This window comes from Toxorhynchites rutilus, chromosome 3 (assembly GCF_029784135.1).
Source record: "Toxorhynchites rutilus septentrionalis strain SRP chromosome 3, ASM2978413v1, whole genome shotgun sequence".
Lineage (NCBI taxonomy): Eukaryota > Metazoa > Arthropoda > Insecta > Diptera > Culicidae > Toxorhynchites > Toxorhynchites rutilus.
Window position 1 is genome coordinate 241,718,554 of NC_073746.1, and position 24,406 is coordinate 241,742,959.

General features: G+C 40.3%; 2 protein-coding genes across 2 annotated transcripts in view; one reads left to right on the forward strand and one right to left on the reverse strand.

Annotated features, from left to right (window-relative positions):
* Nucleotides 1-23,509, reverse strand: part of LOC129778390 (activating signal cointegrator 1 complex subunit 3) — a 45,111-nt gene extending 21,602 nt beyond the window's left edge. The window contains exons 1-4 of the mRNA XM_055785267.1: nt 23,096-23,509; nt 22,767-23,034; nt 22,549-22,707; nt 20,665-22,497 (exon numbers count right to left, since the gene is read on the reverse strand). Coding sequence (XP_055641242.1) covers nt 20,665-22,497; nt 22,549-22,707; nt 22,767-23,034; nt 23,096-23,223 — 2,388 coding nt within the window. The 5' untranslated portion in view covers nt 23,224-23,509. The remainder of the gene's footprint in view (nt 1-20,664; nt 22,498-22,548; nt 22,708-22,766; nt 23,035-23,095) is intronic.
* On the forward strand, nt 7,474-10,046 carry LOC129778393 (uncharacterized). Its single transcript, XM_055785270.1, has 2 exons — nt 7,474-9,873; nt 9,932-10,046. Exon 1 carries the CDS (start codon nt 7,546-7,548, stop codon nt 9,421-9,423), a length of 1,878 nt encoding a protein of 625 aa, XP_055641245.1. The 5' UTR covers nt 7,474-7,545; the 3' UTR covers nt 9,424-9,873; nt 9,932-10,046.
* Nucleotides 23,510-24,406: the final 897 nt, after the last annotated feature.

Sequence of the window (24,406 nt, forward strand, 5' to 3'; positions counted from 1 at the left end):
AGATTCGAGATTTTCTTGGTCAATGATATTCAATGCTACACTTATTGCCAATAGTTCAGCTGTTGCAATGCAAAATTCTGTTTCTAATTTTATTGAATATCTTTTGAGAATTCATTATATTCATTCATTTTTGAGAATTCATTATATTCATTCATTTTTGAGAATTCATTATATATACCAATTCCGCAATTAGTGTTATTTTTCAATGCATCAGTAAAAACCTTTGGTTTGTTTGGATACGTATTGTTCATTAGAAATAAGACGGTCTGTTTTAATCGTAGGTGATTAGTATTCTTTTTGGCGCGACCAAAAGGTTCTATAGTTGTTTTATTTTCTAGCTTGTTGTTACGGTCATGCCAATAAACCATTGGTGAAATTGGTTTAAAAACATGTTGGTTTTCTAAAAATGTTTTTTCCTGATATGTCAATAGTTCATGGTTTATATTTTCAGGTATCGATTTCAAATGATCTGAGATTACGTTGTTGAAATAAATGCCTCTTGCTATTTCTTTCAACGTAATGTATTTGTGTCTAAATATTAAGGGTTGCTGAGCTGATATTGCATGTAAGGTGTTTATTGGTGTCGTTCTAGTACATCCTGTTATTTGACGTAGACATTGGTTATTATTTGTCTCTAAAATTTTTCTTTTAGTTTTAGAACAATTGTTGTGTATTGATGAGCCATAATCCATTATACTCCGAAAAATTGCCTTATAAAATTTGTATTAACGTTTGAGGGTGTCCTCCACTTTTGATGCCGTTTATTACTTTTATCATGTTGAGGCGATCTATAATTTTAGTTTTGAGGTTTTTCAAATGTATTTCAACATTTAAATATCTATCTAGTGTTACTCCCAGATAGGTAAACGAACGAACATTTTCTATTTGTATGTTATTTATTTTCACATTCAACATAGAATTCGATTTATGTAAAAGAATTATCTTCGTTTTATCAGGAATTATTTCAAAATTTATCTCTATCATTCGTTGTACGAATGTATTTAGGAATCCTTGTGTCATGAAATTTAAATTCTCTAAATTTTTTGCCCTCGTGATAACACCGAAATCATCGGCATACTGTACTACAGTTATATCGTGGTTATTGTAGTCATGCAGATGCGATGTGTAGATATTGAATAATGTTGGGGATAAAACATCCCCTTGGGGGAGTCCGTCAGTGACAAACCTCTCTATTTGCCCTCGTCTGGTCTTAAAGATTATTTTCCTATTCTTCAGGAATTGAGTTATCCAGGAAGAAATTTCAGGAGGGAAGTTAAAATTCTCGAGTTTGTTAATCAAAATGTCTGTTTTATGGCATTGAAGGCATTCGATAAGTCTAAGAAGGTAACAACACTAATATAGTTTTGCCTTTTATTCTCTTTGATTTTATTAATGACGAAATTTAGGCAGTTTACGGTTGAAGTATTTTTACGAAAACCAAAAGAGGTGTTCGGAATTGTTTTGCGTTCATTACTAAATTCTATGATTTTTTTCCAAAACAACTGTATTGGTTATCTTCGTGAGCGTTGGTAATAATGATATTGGACGCTTACCTTCCAAACTGTTTTGGTTTTTCCCTGGTTTAGGGATTGCTACTACTGTAATGGTTTTTAACGACAAAGGTAGATAGCAGTCTTTCCATATCTCGTTTAACTGTCGTACAATATTGTTTTTGGTTTCCTCTCTCATTTTTCTTAGAATTAGATATGATATTTTATCCTCCCCTGGGGATGACCTTTTCTTTTTCTTAGTTATAATCTCATTAAATTTGTTTAATTTGTAAATTATAGTTAATATTGTAATGAATGTCTGTTAAGACAGATGTTTTTTCTGGTCAAATGTGTTTGTCTAGAAAACTACTAGCCATTTCAACGTTCTCGTATAATATGTTATTGCCCGGATTTTTCCTGTTTTTACCTGTTAACCTGTTTATTTTAGACCATAATTCAGATGAGCTCATCTGTGGATTGATCTCTTCTATGAAGTTTTTAAGATTTAGTTTCTTCGCTTGGTTTTTCAGTCTTGTAAATATTGCGTGTTTTTTTTAAAGTCGATTAGATTCTCTATTGTTGATGTTTTATTGTATTCGCTTCTGGCTAGTTTCTTTTGGTGCCATGCGGCTTCAACTTCTAAAGTCCACCAATATTTAGGTGTATACTTATTTCTAATTTTACTTTTTTCAAATATATTTGCAACATTGTTTTGTAATTCTGCTATACTGTTGAACTCTGATGGTAATAAATTTTGTATCTTTTCGTTAACTTTTTTGTAGTTGAAAGTATACCGAGATTTTTCGATATTTTGATTTTTATCCAGAGTTATTTCTATCAAAAGATGATGACTTCCTATACTATTGTCTATAGTTCTCCATTCTGCGTCGGATGAGATATTGGGTGAGCATAATGTGAGGTCTATTGCTGTTGCTCTTCTATGAACTTGTAAAGGAATAAATGTTTTTGATTTATCATTTAGTAATAACACATTATTGTTGTTTATGTGATCCAAAATTATTTCTCCTTTTCTATCGTGAAAATCGTTACCCCAGATTTCATGGTGAGTATTGAAATCGCCGGCTATTATAAGTTTATTGCACGAAACTAAATTATTGAAAATTATGTTCATGTCTAATTCTAATGTATTGGTTGTGATTTGAGGTGCCACATAAATGAATACCAGGACCATATCCAACGGAAATACTTTTATAGCTACAACTTGACTAAAGTCAGATAATCCTGCTATATTTATCTGACTGTAAGAGAAATCCGATCTGAGATATATTGCGCTCCCTCCATAGTTGTCTTTTCGTGATATGAGAAACTTGTGGTATTTAGAAATATTATACTTACTGGTATTTTCAAGTTCTTTCTGTGTTCATGTCTCTGTGAGAAATGCAGCTGAATAACAGCTGTTGGCAACACTGTGCATTAACGGTGCTCGCAACCGGCCTGCCATGAAATTAGTTACGCAAATAATGAGACATGCGACGCCGGTCTACAGTGGTAGTACCGTCGTTGAATGTTTATGCCCAATAGGAATGAGAATCAAAACAAAACAACAAATTAGAGGTTGATGAAAGTTGATTTAAAAGAAAAAAAAATAAGTTTGGCATAAAATAGTTAGCACGAAAAATATATTGAAGAAAAAGTTTATTTAGGAACTAGAGAATCATTACGATATACGGTAGACTAAATGAATTTAGTTGAGTCATTTTTCTCTATTTTAATACTGTTTATTATTTCAAAACATCAAATTAGGTTTGCGAAAAAGAAATCAGTGGTCCTTTAAACGGCAAAAATTTCTAAACTAGTACTAGTACTACTAGATAGATAGTAAGTACAACACATTACGATTTGAAGTGTTTTTAGAACTCGATTTGATTTCATACAGATCATTTGTGGACGAGAAATATCTGCAAAATTCCACGACACACGTTGTACGAGGTGGAAGAAAACTATTAATTGTAAGTTGTATATCATTTAATGTAATTGCACTATTTACCGGAACTATTAAATTGCAGTTTGAACTGCCTTGAAGCTGCTACAAAAACAGTGGTGTAATTCTTTGAAATCCCGAACATTCTCAAAAATTAATAAGAGATAGGGATCCAACCTCAAAACGATGGATGGAATTGCGGATATGACAACGACTTCCTGCGGAGCCTGCGGATTGGTGTCCGAGGTGAATGAGCGCATGGTATGCTGTGACAATTGCGATGTTTGGTACCATTACCGTTGCGTAGGTGTCACAGCAGCAGTCGAAAGTCAGGAGAAATGGTATTGCCCTGAGGAAGATTGTCAGAACCAGAAAAAACTGGACGAAGAGACTTCTAAGACGGGTACCAAGAAGAAGACAGCCGAGGATATATCGGATAAATCTAGTTTGAGATCGGACGGAAAGTCCGGTTCGTCATTGGAGCGGGAGCTAAGAGCTCTAGAAAAGGAGCGAAAAAAGAAAGAATTGGAGATGAGTAACGAACGGGTTCTGTGGGAAAAGCGGATGGAAATGAACCGAATCCTACAAGAGCAGCGGATTAAGATGGAAAATGAGCTCCGGGCCAAAGAACTACAGCAGGAAGAACAGTTGTTGCAGAAAGCGTTGCTCGAAAAGCAAACACATTTAGACCGAATGAAGAAATTGAGAGAGTCGTATCATGACAAAATGAATCAAATCGAGCAGGATCTATCGAAATTGAAATCTAGTGGTTTACAAACCGCATCATCGGGAGAAGGAACCTCGAAGAATGTAAAGACACCGAATACTGGAATTCCGCTGGAAAATGCGCATGTACACAATCAAAAGGAATCAGATAACCGCAATAAGCATAAGCCAGAGGATGAACGAGATGAATCCGAGGAAGCAAGTAGCGAAGACGAGAGCGATGGCAGTTCAGACGGATCCAATGATGATACTATTTCGAGTGAATCTGGTCATGAAGAAGTAAAGGAAGAGAAACAATCAAAAAAGAAACGAAAAAACCCCGAGCAGAGGCAGGCTCCGTCTAAAGTACAACTAGCTGCCCGGAGTGGGATTAGTAAGAAACTTCCAGTCTTTACCGGGAAGCCGGAAGAATGGCCATTATTCATTGGAACTTATCAAGCTTCCACAGATGCTTGTGGATTCAATGACGTTGAAAACCTTGTTCGACTACAGGAGAGCTTGAAGGGTCCAGCATTAGAAAGCGTTCGAGGACAGTTGCTTTTCCCAAAATCCGTACCGAGAGTCATCAGCAAACTTCGTCAGCTGTATGGACGTCCGGAACAACTGCTGCAATGTCATCTCGAAAAGGTGCGGCGACTGGAAGCTCCGAAGCCAGATAAATTGGCAACATATGTTCCTTTTGGGAATACTGTAGAGCAGCTATGTGAACATTTGGAAGCGGCTAAATTGAAGCAACATCTCACAAATCCTCTTTTAATCCAGGATTTGGTCGACAAGCTTCCTGCTCATGACAAGCGTGAGTGGGTTCGGTTCAAGAACCAGCAAAAGAGAGTTAATCTCCGTACTTTTACCGACTTTGTGTCAACAATCGTTGCAGAAGCTTGCGAGGCCAATGTAAAGATGGATTTCCAGCAGCCAGCAGCGCATGAGTATGCGGGAAAGGGCAAAATAAAGGAAAAAGGCGTTCATGTATACAACCACAGTGCTGTGGAAAGGTCTTCCGTCGGAGCCGATGAGATTTATCCGAAACCGTGCAGAGTGTGCAAGCGTACTGATCATCGTCTTCGATTCTGTCAGGACTTTAGAGCACTGGCTTTGGCGGACCGCCTGAAACTGGTAGAACAAGGGAAACTATGCGTCATATGCCTTAATGATCACGGTAACGCTCCGTGCAAATTCAAAATACGATGCAACATCGATGACTGTCGAGAACGACACAACCCTCTTCTCCATCCCGTCACAGTAGCAATCAATGCACACTTCCGATGTACCAGCACAATCCTATTCCGCATGCTGCCAGTTACGTTACACTGTGGAAAGCGATCTGTAAACACATTGGCTTTCTTGGACGAGGGTGCGTCTGTAACTCTAATTGAAAAGTCATTAGCCGAAGTAATGGGGGCCGAAGGACCCAAGGAGAAGCTGACCATCAAATGGACGGCCGATATAACGCGTGTAGAGAAGGAATCACGCAGGGTAAACTTACTGATTTCTGGAAGTGGAAGTTCAGAGAAGTATCAGCTCAGTTCGGTCAGGACGGTAGATGAGCTGCTTCTGCCGAAACAAACTATAGACGCAACAGGAATCAGCCGCCGGATGAAGCATCTTCGTGGACTACCAATAGCGTCCTACGAAAATCAACGCCCTGGTTTGCTAATAGGCTTGAATAACTTGCATGTGATTGCACCGATGGAAGCAAAAATCGGTGAGCTGGGCGATATGATAGCGGTACGTTCCAAGCTGGGATGGGCAGTTTACGGGCCAAATCAGATGCAGCCGTCGGATTCGGAAGTGTATCTTGGGCACCACGACGCAGTCAGCAATCAAGATCTTCACGATTTACTAAAAGTTCAGTATGCGTTAGAGGACTCTGTGATTGTAAAGCTGCCGGAATCGGATGAGGATAGAAGAGCGCGCCTAATTCTGGAAAAGACCACTAGAAGAGTAGGAAATCGTTTCGAAACAGGACTGTTGTGGGACAAAGAAGATGCAGAGCTTCCGAACAGTTATCCGATGGCCGTGAGGAGAATGAAGTGTCTGGAACAACGTCTACTGAAACAACCAGCGCTATTCGAGAACGTATGTAGTCAGATCGAGCAGTACCAGCAGAAAGGATACGCGCATCCAGCAACCGCTGAAGAATTGGCCGAAACCGAACCGGGGAAAGTTTGGTATCTGCCCCTTAACGTCGTGGTCAACCCTAGAAAGCCGGGCAAAGTACGGCTCGTCTGGGATGCGGCAGCAAGTGTGAATGGTACATCCCTCAACTCCTTGCTTCTCACGGGACCCGATCTACTGGTGTCAATTTTGACGGTATTTTGTAAATTTCGTGAAAGGCCAATTGCTTTCGGTGGTGACATTCGCGAAATGTACCATCAGATGCTGATTCGACGCGCTGACAAAAGAGTACAGCGGTTTATTTTTCGACATGATCCTAGGGACGAACCCTGTATTTATGTTATGGACGTGGCTACCTTTGGGGCAAAATGCTCTCCATGCTCAGCCCAGTTCGTGAAGAACATGAACGCAATGGAGTTTGTAGTGGAAAATCCTGAAGCCGTAGCAGCAATCGTCGAGAAACATTACGTTGACGACTACTTCGACAGCGTGGATACCATCGAAGAGGCGATACAGCGTGCGAAGCAGGTGAGACTTATCCATGCAAAGGGGGGTTTCGAAATACGCAATTGGGTATCCAATTCGGAAAAAGTTCTCAGTTCTCTCGGGGAATCAAAAGAAGTTCAAACTATTCACTTCAACCAAGACAAAGAGACTGGAAATGAGCGAGTTCTTGGTATAATTTGGAATACAGTTCAAGACGTGTTCTCTTTTTCGACCGAACATCGCGAAGATTTGCAAGAGTATTTGCGGGGCAGCAAGAAACCGACGAAGCGTATCGTGTTGAGTTGCGTTATGGGATTTTTCGACCCACTGGGATTATTATCATGTTTTACCGTGCATGGAAAAATCCTGGTACAGGACTTGTGGCGAAATGGCTGCGAATGGGATCAAGAAATTGATGATGAATGTTTGGTCAAATGGCAGCAATGGATCGAGTTACTGCCATTAGTGGAACAGATTCGAATTCCACGATCATATTTTGGTCGAACTAGATCATCAGAAATCGACAAACTCGAGCTACATATTTTCACCGACGCCAGTATTCACGCGTATGGGTGTGTAGCGTATTTTCGTGCATCTATCGGCGATGAAGTGAAATGTTCATTGGCGATGTCTAGATCGAAAGTGGCTCCTCTGAAGATGCAATCGATTCCTCGGCTAGAACTCATGGGAGCTGTCCTCGGGGCGAGAATGTGGCAAACTATTAAAGCCCACCATTCACTGCCAATCAATCGTTGTTTTCTTTGGACTGATTCGCAAACAGTCATGAGTTGGCTGCGGTCTGATCAGCGAAAATATAAACAATTCGTTGCATTCAGAGTCGGGGAGATTTTGGAGACGACCGGATCATCCGACTGGCGTTGGATTCCATCCCGGTTGAACCTCGCTGATGCGCTGACGAAATGGGGACAAGGTCCACCGTTGAGTTCAGACGGAGAATGGTTCAAGGGTGCAAGATTTCTGTATGAACCTGAAGAGTCGTGGCCAAACGAGCGACTACCAGTAACTAATATTGAGGAAGAAATGAAAATGCACTTTCTTCACCATGAAACAAAGGAGTTTCCAGAACCCATTATCAACGTGGAAGTTACGTGGCGCTGGATTAAGTTATTGCGAATCATAGCTTGCGTAATCAGATTTATCACTAATATTCGTCGGAAGGTAAAGGGACTTCCGATACGTACGCTAATGTCAAACAAGCATCAGCAACGCAAACTACATGTGAACCTCAACACAGTACAACAACCATTGCAACAGGACGAGTTTATGAAAGCGGAAGTAATTTTGTGGAAACAGGCGCAATTAGAGGTATTTCCAAATGAAGTAGTGATACTGCTGGGAAATGAAACAATAAAAGGGGACCAGAAGCCAGCGCAGATCGGGAAGAGAAGTCCATTGTATAAACTCACTCCGATATTAGACGAGTTCGGTGTGATTAGAATGAACGGTCGGATGGCTAAATCCAAGGAAATTCCATTTGACATGAAGTTTCCGATTATTCTTCCAAAGGGACACGCAGTGACGAAACGATTAATCCAATATTACCACGAAAAGTTTGGACATGCGAATCGGGAAACGGTGTTGAATGAGCTTCGTCAAAAATTCCATATTCCGAAGATGCGAATGGAAATTCAACGAGTTATGAAAGATTGTATCTGGTGTAAAGTAAATCGGTGTTATGCTGAGGTTCCTATGATGGCACCACTTCCGATTCAACGAATTACCCAACCTACAAGACCGTTTAGTGCAGTGGGTGTAGACTATCTGGGACCTGTTGAAGTTACGGTTGGTCGCAGAAGAGAAAAACGGTGGATTGCATTGTTCACGTGCCTTGCCGTACGAGCAGTGCACCTGGACGTGGTACACACACTTACGACACAAGCTTGTTTAATGGCAATTCGAAGATTCATTTGCAAACGAGGTGTTCCCGATGAAATCTTCTCCGATAATGGGACAAATTTTAAAGGAGCCAGCAAAGAGTTGATTTTATGGATGAAGAGGGTGAATTACGAATGTGCAGATTCGGTAGTTAATAGTTCAATAAAATGGAATTTCAATCCTCCTGGTACACCGCATATGGGAGGTATCTGGGAGAGAATGGTTCGATCAGTGAAGGAGGCGATGAAGGCACTCGACGATGGTAGACGGTTAACGGACGAAATTTTGTTGACCACTCTTGCAGAAGCAGAAGATATGGTGAATAGTCGACCACTTACATATGTATCTCAGGAATCAGCTTCTGAAACGATTACTCCGAATCATTTCCTTAGAGGGACGACCAAATCAGTGGATCGTCATGTAGACGGATCGGTGGACTTCGCAGAAGCATTGCGCGATACGTACAAACGTTCGCAGTATTTGGCGGACCAGATGTGGCAACGCTGGTACAAGGAGTATCTACCTACAATCAATAAACGCACCAAATGGTTCTCTGAAAGAAGATCGTTAAAGAAAGGAGATCTGGTGTTTGTGGTAGATGGTCAGCACCGAAAAAGCTGGATCAGAGGAATAGTCGAGGAAACAATCATAGGGTCTGATGGTAGAGTTCGACAGGCAGATGTGCGAACAAGTAATGGTTTATTCCGGCGCGGAGTAGCCAACCTTGCAGTGCTAGAAATTGGTGGTAAATCCGGACAACGATGAAGTGTTACCGGAGTTACGGGCGGGGGGTGTTGGCAACACTGTGCATTAACGGTGCTCGCAACCGGCCTGCCATGAAATTAGTTACGCAAATAATGAGACATGCGACGCCGGTCTACAGTGGTAGTACCGTCGTTGAATGTTTATGCCCAATAGGAATGAGAATCAAAACAAAACAACAAATTAGAGGTTGATGAAAGTTGATTTAAAAGAAAAAAAAATAAGTTTGGCATAAAATAGTTAGCACGAAAAATATATTGAAGAAAAAGTTTATTTAGGAACTAGAGAATCATTACGATATACGGTAGACTAAATGAATTTAGTTGAGTCATTTTTCTCTATTTTAATACTGTTTATTATTTCAAAACATCAAATTAGGTTTGCGAAAAAGAAATCAGTGGTCCTTTAAACGGCAAAAATTTCTAAACTAGTACTAGTACTACTAGATAGATAGTAAGTACAACACATTACGATTTGAAGTGTTTTTAGAACTCGATTTGATTTCATACAGATCATTTGTGGACGAGAAATATCTGCAAAATTCCACGACACACGTTGTACGAGGTGGAAGAAAACTATTAATTGTAAGTTGTATATCATTTAATGTAATTGCACTATTTACCGGAACTATTAAATTGCAGTTTGAACTGCCTTGAAGCTGCTACAAAAACAGTGGTGTAATTCTTTGAAATCCCGAACAACAGCCCTCAATTAGGGTTCTATGTAATTCGTCTTTGTTCTTTGCGATGCTTTGTATATTACACTGTAAAAACTTAATCGTTCCCATTATTTTAAAATTTTAAACGATAATTTGTAATATTTACTTGAAAACTTCAGGCTGTCAATGTTTCCGATTTATAAAATAAAATTATCAAACTTCAGGTGTTCTTTTGAACACTGCCTTATTTTTTTTCTCAAAGTTTCTGTTATTTCCGGTAGTTGAAACAATGCTGTATAAAAGCTCATGACTTCTGTTTTTATTTGGTTTCTTGTATTCTCTTCGGCTTTCTTGGTAGCATTTAGTATGGCTTGTTCCCATATTTGTTGTTCAGTTACCGCGTGAGGATTATCTAACCCCATACCATTGTTCTCTGCGAGTGCATCAACTCGTTTTCTTTTACTGTGTTTCACATTTTCCGAAGAGTGAGCCTCCATTTGGATCGATTCTTCTACGTTGTACCTTTTTTGTACTGAACTCGCATTTGTGGCAGTTTTCGGTGTTTTCGGTACAGTTCCTGTTAATTTTTTCGCGTAACTATCATAAATCGATGGGAATTCCTCTATCTCTGCGAGCAGGTTGAATGAATTTCTCACAGGAGTAGGTGTTACCAGCTCTCTTGCTTCAACGTATGTCAGATTTTTGTTGGACATAACTAGTTTAATTCCAGTTTGTCTATCACGCTCTGGACAGTTCGGATCTGTTGTTCGATGACTACTGTTTCGACAATGGAAACATTTCACATCATCTTTACAGTTCGGGAAATTTTCCTCCTCGTTTGTGTGAATTTTGGAACATTGTCTTGGAATATACGGTTTGTAGCCAAACTGCTCCAGTTTGCTCTCACGAACCAGAGTGTTAGCTTTGACCATATTGTTGAAGAATGTGATTATCTTATTGCGGCCAAGATATTTCATATCTATTATGCCAGTTTTACTATTATCGATTTTTCTGAGGGATGATCCTATGGAAAATTTATTGATTTTTTTTTGCTTTCTCAATAGTTTCCACGTAAACTCTATACGGCCCTAGGTCTGATGCGCTGTAGAGGCATGATTGTTTCTCGATGTTTCCTTCGGCCATTTTCTCGACGCCATTTGTTGCCACATGGCTTCTGTCTGGAGGCTCTTTTTCACCACCGCCTTTAAACATTATTAATCAATAATTTTGATTTCTTCCACTACACTTTCAATGTTTTATGAATATATCGTTTCTAAGAATATGTATACTGTTCATTTTTTTAAAAATCTTCTCATTAACACTCCTATACTCGCGCATTGGTCTGTCAGACCGAGAAAACAATAATTCGTTCATTTCTCAGAAAATATCAACACTACGACTTTGCGATTCTCTCTAGCTTCGTTATTCGTCGTTCGTCATCGTTTAGCGTATCGCATGTGTAGGTACAAAGGGGACGTGTGCCACTTTTTTAACACTTTCGGTCTGACACACCGACGGGAGTATAGGAGTAACTTTTTTGAACAAGTGCCTTTTTTCATATTCTAGAATATTGTTGAATGAAATGTATAAATAAATGTTAGTGGCGTGGAATATTTATTGCATACAATGCATAAGATAATTACCGAACTATTCTTATTTGATTTCAGTCCCTTTTGTAACTGGATTGAACGGATCCATATATTAACTATTCGTCGATATATTCGTCGTTAGATTCATACGTTCAAAGGCAAATTAAAAATGTTTGACTTTCGTATAGTTATTCGCTAAACATAATGGTAATACATATACACACTTGTGAAAGAATTTCACTTGTGGAATAATTGTAAACAGTAAACTATAAATTATTCGGTGGCTTATGGTAATTTTTAACAGTTACAGTTTCGGGGATATTTTATTTATAATGGACAATATCGACAAGAAAACAAGAAAAAGAAGAGGAAGTTCCTAGAAATCCTTTCATATCATCTTTTTATGCCCCATCTAAGAAGGCATTAAGTTCTAGTTTACTAAGAATACAGAGACAAAGAATATTACAAATATGCAAACTTTATATTCCAGAAATTTATCATCTGGTAATTGTCTAGAAGATCGTAATACATTCTTCTCTTTGATAAAAGACCCGAAAAATACGCAACAACTGCATGAAATGTAAAAAATATGTTTGTTTCGGGTATGCAGTTATGCTATGTTCTGATTCTTACTCTAATGAAACCACAATCGATTAATACGTTTTTATGTTGTTTTAAAGCTCTTTATACTTCCATGAATTATATTCACTTGCTTACTTTTAATTAATAACAGTGAAAAATTCGAATTTCGTTATTTGTGTTGGAGTATCAAAAATTATTTTTTTTGAGGAGGCTGAATTAGATGAATATTAAAACATAATAAAGAGAAGAAAACATATTTTTTGGAGTTTTTTCATTCAATCATACCCTCTTCTTCAAATAAATGCCAATAAAGCCTGAAAAATACTCAATGGCAACATTACAGAGATGTTCAATTTTTGGTCTGTGACACCGTGCGCGAGTATACGTGCTATGATTTTGCACGCGAGTACAGGAGGGTTATAATCCACTTATTCAAACACTTCTAACTAACTAAAACTAAAAGAGGTCTCCGTAGCCACATTGGTTGCGCGTTCGCTTAGTAAGCGATCGATCGTGAGTTCAAAACTCAGGGCCCTCATTGACCATCTTTGTGTTGTTACAGAATAACTACGTCCACGCAACAAACATCAGCGATGGAGATCGATCCACGGTCGAAATAAGATCGATTCATCCATACAACTGCTCTGCTCTGCAAGACACATCGGGCTGCTGTTCTATAAATAACTCAACAATGATCAATCAACTGTCTCCGCTGTCCGGCCTAACTGGATAATGGAAGAACAGAACGAAAACTCTTACGCCTATATAGCAACTGTATAAATGTGTACCATATGCAATGGTATAGAAGGGGATACTCTAACGCCGAAAACATGGGAACTGTGTAATGTGCTAATTATAGATATGATAAACATGTGACATGTACACGATTGAAATTCGGCTCTGTTACAGCTAAAATGTTAATGAGCCTAGAATAAACAAAAGGGATAAAAAAAAACACTTCTAACGACTGCAAATAACTCGTCCTGTGCGCAAGAGCGTTAGACTGCGAATCGGTTTTCCATTTTCATAGTCTTTATTTCTAGATTTTCCAAAACAATACTCGGAACTTGACAGTTCAGTATAGTTGTATTGGTGAACCCGAGCGCCAACCCGTGAAACATCTCAGTGCGAAACTAACAGCTTTCGGGGCGAACTTGTTTGGCCTGCCACAAGGGAGCAATCTAGGCCCCTTGCTATTCTCAATTTTCATTAACGAGCTTTCTATTGTGCTATCGCCTGACTGCCGATTGTTCTACGATGATGACGTTAAAATTTACATGGTCATCAGCAGCTTTGAGGATTGCACGCTCTACAACAGCGGCTGAATCAATTCACCGAATGGTGTACACAGAACATATTAAGGCCAAGCATTCACAAATTTATTGTTGTTACGTTTTACCTCAGGCTGAATCCGATTACATTTGATTATTCAATTGACGGACAGTTCCTCCAGGTGAATAGGTGCCACTGACAACGAGGACTGCCATGGACAAGGACCCAGCTCCCACTCAGTTTTTTTGTTTTTTTATGACTTGACTACAGTTGATACTCATTATCATTTCTTTTACTTCTATTGTTCTATATGTTGTGTTCAAACGACTGTTTGTTAATATATAGTGTTTGTAAATCAAGTAAAAAGATGTGAGGATTTTACATATTCTTTTGTCTATCTTTCCCTATCATATTTCTTTTTTCATTAAGACATCATAAAATCAGATGAATAAATAAACGAATAAATAAATAAATACATAAACTCTGTCCCTTGACCTGTGCTAAACCTACAACCGTACCTGGACACTTCTGATCCTTCAACAAATTGCACGGTCATGTCATACACTTCAGAATTTTTCAGACTCTAAGGTGCGAAAAGAGTTAGTGATCCACAACTTCAAGCGACACCTTCCGAGTGAAAAAGCGCCGTGTTCTATGGAATGGTTCCAATTTAGAAAACTTAGTACTCGTGGTTTTGAAAAAAAACCATTTCGAACGCCCTCGATGCCGCCTTCCTCTGGGTTTGTCACCAAAGCAGTTTGTATACAGAACAAACTTTTTTCTTCTGCTACATGCTGCCGTTTTGCGATTGCGTTTGCCACTCGCCACTCGCTGCAACTGCCTGTTGTTGTCTTGATGTCCACCGAACCGAATGTGTTCTGTTCTGAATGCGGGTTTTCTTATCGTCGCGAGCAGCTTTGCCAGCCAACTCGATCACTTCGGCGGCCGAAACTATATAACGCCGACTAGGTGGACTGGTGCCCTGGTACTCCTAACGCGCTCGACCTAGCTACCTAGCTACCCTTGCGGAGCAATTGGCGAATACACCTACGGGGAATTGCAGACCAACACGGTTCGAACGGGATTTTGCCTTTCCTTTCACTTTTCTCCTTTGCCATGTCCAGACATGGCTGCTTGTGTTGGTTTGTTGATGTGATGTGATGCGAAACGATGTGGTGGACGGTTTGGATGAGAATGATCGTTACGGCAGCGGAGCGGGGGGTGGAGGAGGCGATCTGGCGTAGTGGTAACATTCATGCCTCTCACGCTAAAGGTCACGAGTTCAATTCTCACTCCCGACATTCTTCCAAAAATGGAAGTAAAAAGTCAAATGAGTTGAAAATCACTATAATACAGATAAAAAAAAAAAAAAGCGGAGCGGGGATTCTTAAGCTGACTGGCTGGCTCGAGAATTACGCATGTGTGAGACTGCGACCAATGTTTCGTCCATTTTTTTTCTTTTTCCTTTCCAATCGTGCTTCATTGTATTTCGCTGCTGCTCTGGTTGCCCGTTTTGGTCGGTACGATTTGAGGAGCACAAAATAGACCAATCAAAAATGGGCACATAGTGCATTTGGACAATGCTTGATATTTCACAATTAATCAATTATTTATCTCAAGAAAAATGAAATGTTATTCGTTATGATAGATGCGTAGATATATTTCCTATCAATTGATGCAAAAACCTTTGCGATCTATTGCGTTTCAAATCTTGCATTTTTTCCTACTTGTTCAGTGCCTAGATTTTCATTTCACCCCCTATATCTTCCGGTTAGACGTAGTCCTACGTCAAAACGGTCCGAGGTGACCGATTCCGGCAAATCGGCTGACTTCGTTTTCTGCGATGCCACTGCGTCCGGGAACCCACATGAGTACAGTGTTGGGTAATAGGCCTGACAACTCCGCCTGCGAATGACGGATATCAATAATAGCATGTCCGAATAAGACCCTGTCATTATTGAGAAACCGGAGCAGTGGGTCCAAAGACCCAAAAAAGTAGGACGGTTGTAATAGCTGTTATCCATGGTTATTATGGAAAAAAATGGTAAGGGGTTGTATCTAGGACTAGAGATGTGCCATCCGCTCATGAGCTGTTCATTCGAATCGCTTCATCATAGTGAGTGGATTCGGATCGGCTCGCAATCAAAACAACGCAGCTCATCAGCTCATTACGGAGCTGGAGAGCTGATGAGCTGTTTAGCTGATGAGCTGCTGAGCTGTTGAGCTGATGAGCTTCTGAGCTGATGAGCTGCTGAGCTGCTGAGCTGTTGAGCTGATGAGCTGCTGAGCTGTTGAGCTGATGAGCTGCTGAGCTGTTGAGCTGTTGAGCTGCTGAGCTGTTGAGCTGATGAGCTGCATAGCTGTGGAGCGCAAAAGCAGTAGAGAGTGTGAATTTTGTGACGCCGAAGAATTTTTCGTCTCCCGCGCTTTATGATATGACGTCAGTTTGGTTTCGTGTGTCTCTCTTCGTTCTTTAGCTTTAGCAGAGATGCCAGAGAGCAAAAAGGTTTTTGTTTTGAAGATATTCAATCGTTCCATTAAATTTTTCTTACATCGCCAAACAAAATAAAAAAAATTATGATATGCTTGTAAATGGAATTACTATATTATATTGTTATTTAAACATGACTGTTCAAACGCATAAATTTATTTCCGCGTGCTGAATCAAAACAATTCAGAAAACTACCCGCCATAAATGCTGATGATTGATAATGGTCCTTTTGTTACCTTTGTCATGGCGAAGAATTGCTTCTCGTTGCGCCCATTAATGGATTTATTTTTATATCCTTGGATGTTTTATCAAAGTCAAAGTTTGACAAAGTTTTATCAAAAAACGTTGTCTCAGCCAATATTTCTGAAGGTATTTTATTTGGCTACTGCTGGTTCTTCTGTTGTTTAAGTTCAGCATATCCTAAGCATCTTCTATGGTGGATTTCAGCATTCAATATTTGTTGTATATTATATTATTAGAATCCATATGAAATTTAGTTTGTGTACAAACTACAAAAAAGTGTTACAAATTAAATTCGTTTATTTTTTTGATTTCCGTCTATTAAGAAAATGAACACTATAAAATGTCCCATGGTAGTTATGCAATTGTGTGGACAGCCGCAAAATTCAATTGAGCTGAAGAGCTGTTCCGAATGAGCAGCTCACTTGTATGAGCTGGACGGCTCTGAGCCTCTCACCATGATGAGCTGATTTGCCCATCTCTATCTAGGACACGACCGCGTATTTTCGATGTAGAACTACGCAATTATATTATTAAAACCACTTGTTTACCACTTCTAATATGATTTTAGAATGCATCGAAATTTTGGTAATAGATTATGTTCTTCGTTACAAATAAATTTGATGAACGTCCTTTTACGTTTGATATGATGCCTAGGACTACCAAAATATGTGAAACGATCATTGTATTTTATAATCCCTTTCTAAAATTATTGCATTTCTCATGTTTACGTAGTTCTCGAACCGCGCAAGTTCATTCACCTCTAGTATCTGGAATGACGATTTTCCCAGGCTTCTTAATTTGAAAGTACGTTTTAGGAAAAAATAATCCGGTCTGCACAACGACAAGCGAGTACAAAAGTACCCCCGACTTGCATGTGTTTGCAAAGCTGATTCCCCCAGACACATTGATTTTGAAGTCCGTGTTAGGGAAACACAGCTCGGTGGGAACAAAAATACTCCTGACTTGCATGTATATTTGCAGAGCGGATTTCCACAGGTACATCGATTTTGAAGTCTGTGTTGGGGAAACCGTAAATCGGGCCAATCAAAACTTGGCAGTTAGGGCGTTTAAATAACGCTTGTAATATAGTTATTCAATTGTTCATCTTATGAAAAACAATATTTTATTAATTGTGATAGACGCGTCAAAAATTGATGCAAACATCTTTTCGATCTGTTATGAAATGTTCGAGTTATAAGCATTCGAAACACGGGTAGGGTTAGCAAACAAATCGGCAGAACAAATGTTCTTCCTGGAAAACTGAAAGTTCTTCCAGTTTTCATGAATTTAAACCGTTTGAGATTAGTGAATTGTAATGTATAGCATATCAAACAAATCTTAGAGAATTTCCGATTCGTTTGGTATGCAAATCATGAGAATTTGTTCACAGTGAAAATAGTTATTAACGTTAACTTTATTTCATAAAAACGTGACCTGTTTTCTGATTTGACACCCTTCCTGAAAGACGTAGTTCTACGTCAAAAGCAATGGATAAACCCCTAAGCTAAGGTGTGACGCGACCCGTGCCGAGGGATCGTTAACAGAGCCTGTGGAACACCAGGGTACCCTCCACAGTATCGCCCTTACTGCATTAAGCCGGTCATGATGCAGCGGACCTTCTTTACTGCGAGACTCGTGGGACTTCTATGGATAATCCATATCCAAATGAACAAAATGAGCGGTTAAAACTAACGCAGAACACTAAGGTTTTGCACATAAATCTCCATCATGCTAAAGCAGCGTCGAGCGTGCTGTCTAGGAGGTTTATCAAAGACGCTATGGATTTAGCTTTAATTAAAGAGCCTTGGGTCCACAAAGGAAAAATACTTGGTATTCATACTGGTTCAAACAAGTTATTCTACTAGCATGACTCCCCAAGAACTGCTGTCCTAGCAAAAGCAAATATTAAACACTTTCCTATAACTGAGTTCATTAAACGAGACATCGTCGCGATCAGAGTTGAGATACCGAGCTGCACAGTCCTGATAGCGTTTATAAACGTTGGTTCATTGCCTACAATGGCAATGTCAATGTTGTTTGAAGGGAGAAATTCTAAAAAACATTCACCTCGACTGTTTATGTCAGTACTACAAAGTTTGATGAGCGTTGGCAACACAGCCAATGAGGAAGTCTTTGTTGATTTCTCTGCAATAATTTACGAACGCCGCAACCTCTTGGAGAGATGCCTCAGGTACGTCGCCAGGCAAATAAACCAACGCAGTTATTATGTCAGATCTGACGCCTGGCGGCTTGTACCCATGGGTGTTTGGATCTAGTCGATGGCATCACTGACATTCGCCGAATCGGATACCCCGAGCAGTTTGGAAATAGCTTTCAAAAGATTCAAACGGGTGGCACAGCTCTTCTTAACTACGATCAATAACATCTCCAAGGATCTTTATCGTTTTCCAGCGAAGGATATAGTTTTTGTATAGTTGAACCTTGGAGTTGGGATCCTGACGTTTGTCGTTGCATATCACCATATGGCCGCTCTTCTGCACCGACAGTCTGCATCCTCTCTTGGCCGCCTACCGACCGATTGGTAACTGCTTGTATCTTGATGAGTGGAATCCTGTAGGTGTCACAAACTGCTATCAGAAGAATGTTGTCCTCGTAGACGAACACAAAGGCTCAACTAGGCAGGACCTGGAATAAGCTACTCATGGCGACGAGAAAGAATGTAACGGGAAGAACAGAACGTGGAGGTACTCCTGTCTCTTTGTAGAAGTTCTTGATGAAATGAAGTATTAGTCTGTTGTACGGCTTTTCCAGGTCCAGTGCTACCATCTCCATGAGCTAGCGGTTCATGTTGGATTCGGCTATCACGTCTCCAAGAGTTCCGAAGTAGTTGGTGGTGCCCATATTGGGTTGGAAGGCGAACTAACGATAGTCCAATTTCCTGTTTTCAAGCAGAAAAGTGGCCAGACGTCTGTTCGCCATTTTTCCAGCATCTTCGATGGACAGAAGATCAAGGACATTGGACGGATGCCTTTTTACTTTGGCCGAACGTAGGTATGGGAATTATTGTGTCTCCAACCCTCGTGGAATTCGAGTGTACTCCACAGGTCGTTAAAGATGCTGAGAAGGACGGACTATCCAAGCAGGGACAGCTGTTTCAGCTTCTTATAGCCGATACCGTCATGGTTGGTTGACTCACCTTTGGCCGAACGTAGGGCGACGGAAATTTTTTCTCTATGGTGAAGTTTTGGCTGAGAACATTATCGGAACGACTCACCGGAACCACAAAGTAGCTGACCGAAGAGAAAAGCTTCCTGTCGACCGATGAAATCGGGATCTCATTCGGAGGTGGAGAGTGTTATACCGTCCATTGGAAGAATGGGATGTTGGCTTCTCTTCCCATTCAGCGTGTTCAGAGATCTCTGACGGATGTCCTTAGGTGGATGGATATGCGGGAATTCGGGTTTTCTTTTATTCAAGGACGTTGCATTTGTAGTTCGATTTCCAGGCTGGGCGGTACGAAGTACTGGTATGGACGGCGAGGGTGTTTTTGCAAGCCTGTCGTTTAGTTCGTTGGATTCTATGTCGGAGTCAGAGAAAATAGCCGAGCTGGAGTTTTGTGTCCTTACCTTCGTTGTGGTTTGTGGAGATCAAGTGGATTTGACCGCCGGCCGGGGGGAAGTAGGGGTATTTATAAAGAAGGAAGGGCTGAAATGAGCGATTAGTGTTATCCCGGATTTTTCGGTCCTTTTTGTTTCTGTCAATAATGACATAGCTTTCGACATCTCCTTTTGCTGTAGAGTAATGATTTTGTCCTTCTGGGCCAATCGTTGTTCCGTGGCCGCTAGTGTGTCGTCGATTTTATCCACCAGAGACTTGATCATTTTCATGTCTTTCTTTCGGTTGTTGTAAGCTGCTTGAAGGTTTTATCACGTGAGTCGCGGCGGTATTTGTGATTCTGTGTTTCTTAGCGATGAATCCATGAGTAATGTATTCTTCATTGTAAGTGCACAATTTTTTCGTGGATGATGGTAAATCACGGTTAAAAATTGCATTTTTTCATTGAATACATTCATCCAAAAAGTCTATTTGCTAATAGTGGATCAAAATTCCAACATGCTGGAGAGAGCTCAAATAGATTGAGTCATTTTAACGTTTACGGTGCACAGGCAACTTCTCAACACACTCTAAAAATTGGTTTAGTTGATACAAAGGCGCATTTTGAAATTAAATAAGAAGGAAGCTAACGAAAAAAAAAGTTGGAAAGAATTCAAAGATGCAATGTAAAACATCAAACCTTTCATTTTAGAAAACAAATTATCAAATTGCGCATACAAATAAAGAACATAAAACACGAAATTAAGATATGTCTGTTGTCCGTATTTAGACAGTTTACCCCATATTTTCTCATTTTCAGCCTCCAATAGAACTTTGTGTAATTGGATACCTACCTTAATAATTCCATCAGCGAAATATTTTTCCACCAGATTTCGATCCTGTCGCAGCATCCCAGCATGATGCATGGCCAGCCCACTCATGAACAGTTCCACCAGCTGCTTGTTTCTGCTCTTCGAAATCGCCTTCATCGCGTTCCCATACTCCGGATTGCTTTCCGGAGTGAGCAACTGCGAGTGTCCTTTCTGTTGGGCGAACTCCTTGATGACGGTGGCCGTTCGTACAGTTGCGTTTCGAGCATGAACAAACACCATGACCTGATGACCCTGGCGCACCATATCGATACAGCGATCATAGCAAATCGTGTCCATATCGGACAACTGCTGGAGCGCCTTGAGCGACTTGACACCGATGAAATCCGTGCTAAGCGGAACCGGTCGGAAGCGCGAATCGAAAAAGAACAAACCGATCATTGGGTTTACCCTGAGGAATCGGGCAACATCAATATAGTTTGGAAGAGTAGCTGACAGGCCAACTATTCGAATCATGCTCTGCGATGATTCCACCAGACGGAGTGTGCGAGCTACCAATGCTTCCACCACTGGTCCACGTTCACCGTGCAACAGGTGAACTTCATCGATGATGAGAAGCTTCACGAGACTGATGAAAGCGACATCGCCAGCACCTTTCCTAGTGACAACATCCCACTTTTCAGGAGTGGTGACAATCATCTGTGTCTGTTGCATTTCCGTTTTTGTCAACTGCATATCGCCAGTGAGCTCTCTTACCGCAATGCCAAGCGGTTGTAATCGTTTGCCAAAATTGCTAGTCATTTCGGCAGCCAACGCTTTCATCGGGGCAACATAAACAATTTTGAACTGATCACGATGGATCACTCCTTGGTCCACAAATTGTCGAATTGTGTTAACTATGGTTAACATTGCCACGTTTGTCTTACCTGCACCGGTAGGGGCACAAATCAGCAAATTTTCATTGCTGTGATAAGCAGCAGAATAAACAACTGTCTGGATCCGATTTAGCTCTTTGCAACCTTTGAAGGCTATCTGTCCTATCTCGTCTAAAGAGTTGGTTTGAATTCTGTTTTCTCCTATGGATAAAGACGGCGGATCGGTTGCCGGAATTTTGACCTCCTCAAACATCTTGGTATCATTTCTTTCCACATTGTCCGGTAGCATTAATTTTCCACCAGCAATAAATCCTACATGGGACTTAGCTTCGCTATATGAATCGTACACGTTAGTATATTTGACTTGTTTCGGTGGCCTCGGTGCCATCGTTCTCGGCGGCTTGTCATCCAAAATTGGCGCCATTTGGGCCGCCATTAACAGACTCTGCTGATAGTTCAGTCTCAATTTCAGTGGGTCCAATTCTTCTTCCTCTTCATCGACACCACCGACGGAATTTAAAAATTTCTTCAGTTTCTTTTCCTCCTTGTTGACCTGCTTCCGAAGTTGCTTCTCCGATTCGGACTGTATCATGACTGGCATCAGATATGAGGGTGCATGTTGCATTGCTTCCAGCTTTTTCACAGCTTTCTCTTTAAAAACATTTATCTGTGCCATAGCCTTAACTTTTTCAATAACCTGCTTTCGGTTCTGCAACAACTCTTCGATCAATTCAAACTTGTCGAAGCCAAGCAAATCAAATAAATCATTTTGAAGCTCATCGTTTGATTTTGCCGATTTTAGAAGATCAACTAAGCTATCAATCATCTCCGCCGGCATTTGTTTCGCCAACCACGATCGCGTGTGTTTCTCTTCCGCTGATTGGGAAGAACATGGCTCCGGTTGCGGATGTGATTTGCTGTCATACTTCATCGAGAATGCAATCGTGGATTTGTTCTCCGATGGAAGGGCTGGGGAAAGATCCTACAAAATAGAATTTTAGTAGAAGATAAGCGTGACCATCATTATAAATACCGATAGTAAACTGAAGTCGTGATTGAAGCCATCTGGCATATTGCAATTTACGTGGGATCCCCAAAGAGATTTAGATCCATCTGCTTCTGTGTGTTTCTCTGATTCCTCTAGAAATTTTCGACAATCCTCGTTGAGATGTGAACTTATTTCACTCACAAGCTGAAATATTAACATCAATTTGGATCTAATGTAAACAGGACTGGACCAGGACTTCATACCACAAACATTTTATTGATGAGTCCATTCGGAACTTGACCGAACATTTTTTTAAGACGTGAGGTGTGCTTCATCATAACAATCTTCTGGTCCAAAAACAATCGTAGGATAAAGATTGCCGCTTCGTCCACCAGCACAGCATTCTCTTCGTTTCCCAGCATATCGCGACAGTGATTCCATAAATTGCGCAAATTGTTCGTTACCATTGCCGATTCTTTGGCTTCCATCTGTTTGCTTATGTACACTTTGAATTCCTTCCATGAAACTCCACTGAAATGGAACGGAGGGAAGTTGGAACGAAATCTGAGTGAATCTAATAAAAACAATTCACCTTCTAGCCTCCTGGTTGCGGAAAATATGTAGTGCTGGCCTATCCTCAGGCCGGTTAACGAGCTCCCGGCGAATATCCAGATCCGTGTTGACTCTCACCGATCGAGACAGCTTTGGCAAATCAGACATGTTCACTGATAACAGGATTTTGTTCAAGTGTCCGAAAATATTTCACAATATGACACCAATGGAATAATTTCGAACCGGAAAACTAGAGATCTTTCAATACAACCCAATACAATCTGCTGTGGGGTGAATACCGGTGGATCGAAAACTGAACACTAGATTTTCAGAATAAATTTCCAATAATACTCTACGTGTAATAAATTAGAAAAACAGGATTTTATTTTATAGTCAACCGTCCTTCCGAATTGCAAACGCTGATTTGCGATTGACTGAATGAGACTGAGCATATGCGATGAAATGTCATCACATTGTGATTGATGGCGAATTTTAACTAATTTGGGGTGCGTTCTGAGTGTTCAATAGGTGCAGGGGTTAGACATAAATTGAATATAGGCTACCCAAAATCAAAATCAATATGGCGTCATTTGTTTATCAACATATCATTTACGAGGATTGAAATCGAAAAATGCGTTGCTTTATTCTAACTGCATGAGCGATTTTCATATTTCGGTTTTACATGGAGGTGTTCACATTTAACATGGAGTTTAAAGTTAGCCACTATTCGACTATATAACCGGACCGAGTTGTAAACAACAGTAATTGATAGAACCAAAATGTCAGTAAACCGCGCAATATTGGGTACACTGGCAATATGAGAGATTTGACGTTTTAGTCGAACCCCTGAATAGGTGCACTCCAAGGCGCCTCTATATATACCAGGTGAAACAATCATATGAAATGCACTTTCAGCCATATTGGAATTGCTGTCGGTATTGTTTACAAACAGCATCAGAACGCTGCCGGCGGCTCTCTACAAACTGCTGCGACGCTTAAGTGCGATTCACATACAACATACACGTCACGTTCACGTCCCGTCACGTCACGATACGTCAATGATTCTACCATGCAATTCTCATGAAAACATTCACATACACCAGCAACGTAACGACCCGTCAGCATACGTTCAACGAAAACGACCGGCAGGGTTTGTAGAAAAGAATTATTGACGGAGACGGACGGCTCGTTTGGTTTTTGTCTTGGCTTTGTGTCTCGGCTTTTGTTTTGATTTGGTTATACAGTAATTTACATCTACATCGACATTAAGCTAATTGAACAGATCTGTGATGCAACACGTTTAATTAGACATTTTTACCTCTAGTTGGACATTTTTGTAAACATTGAGTTC

What these genes read in the sequence shown, in the direction of transcription:
- LOC129778393 (XM_055785270.1), top strand. Translation starts at nt 7,546, where the DNA reads ATGAGTTGGCTGCGGTCTGATCAGCGAAAATATAAACAATTCGTTGCA.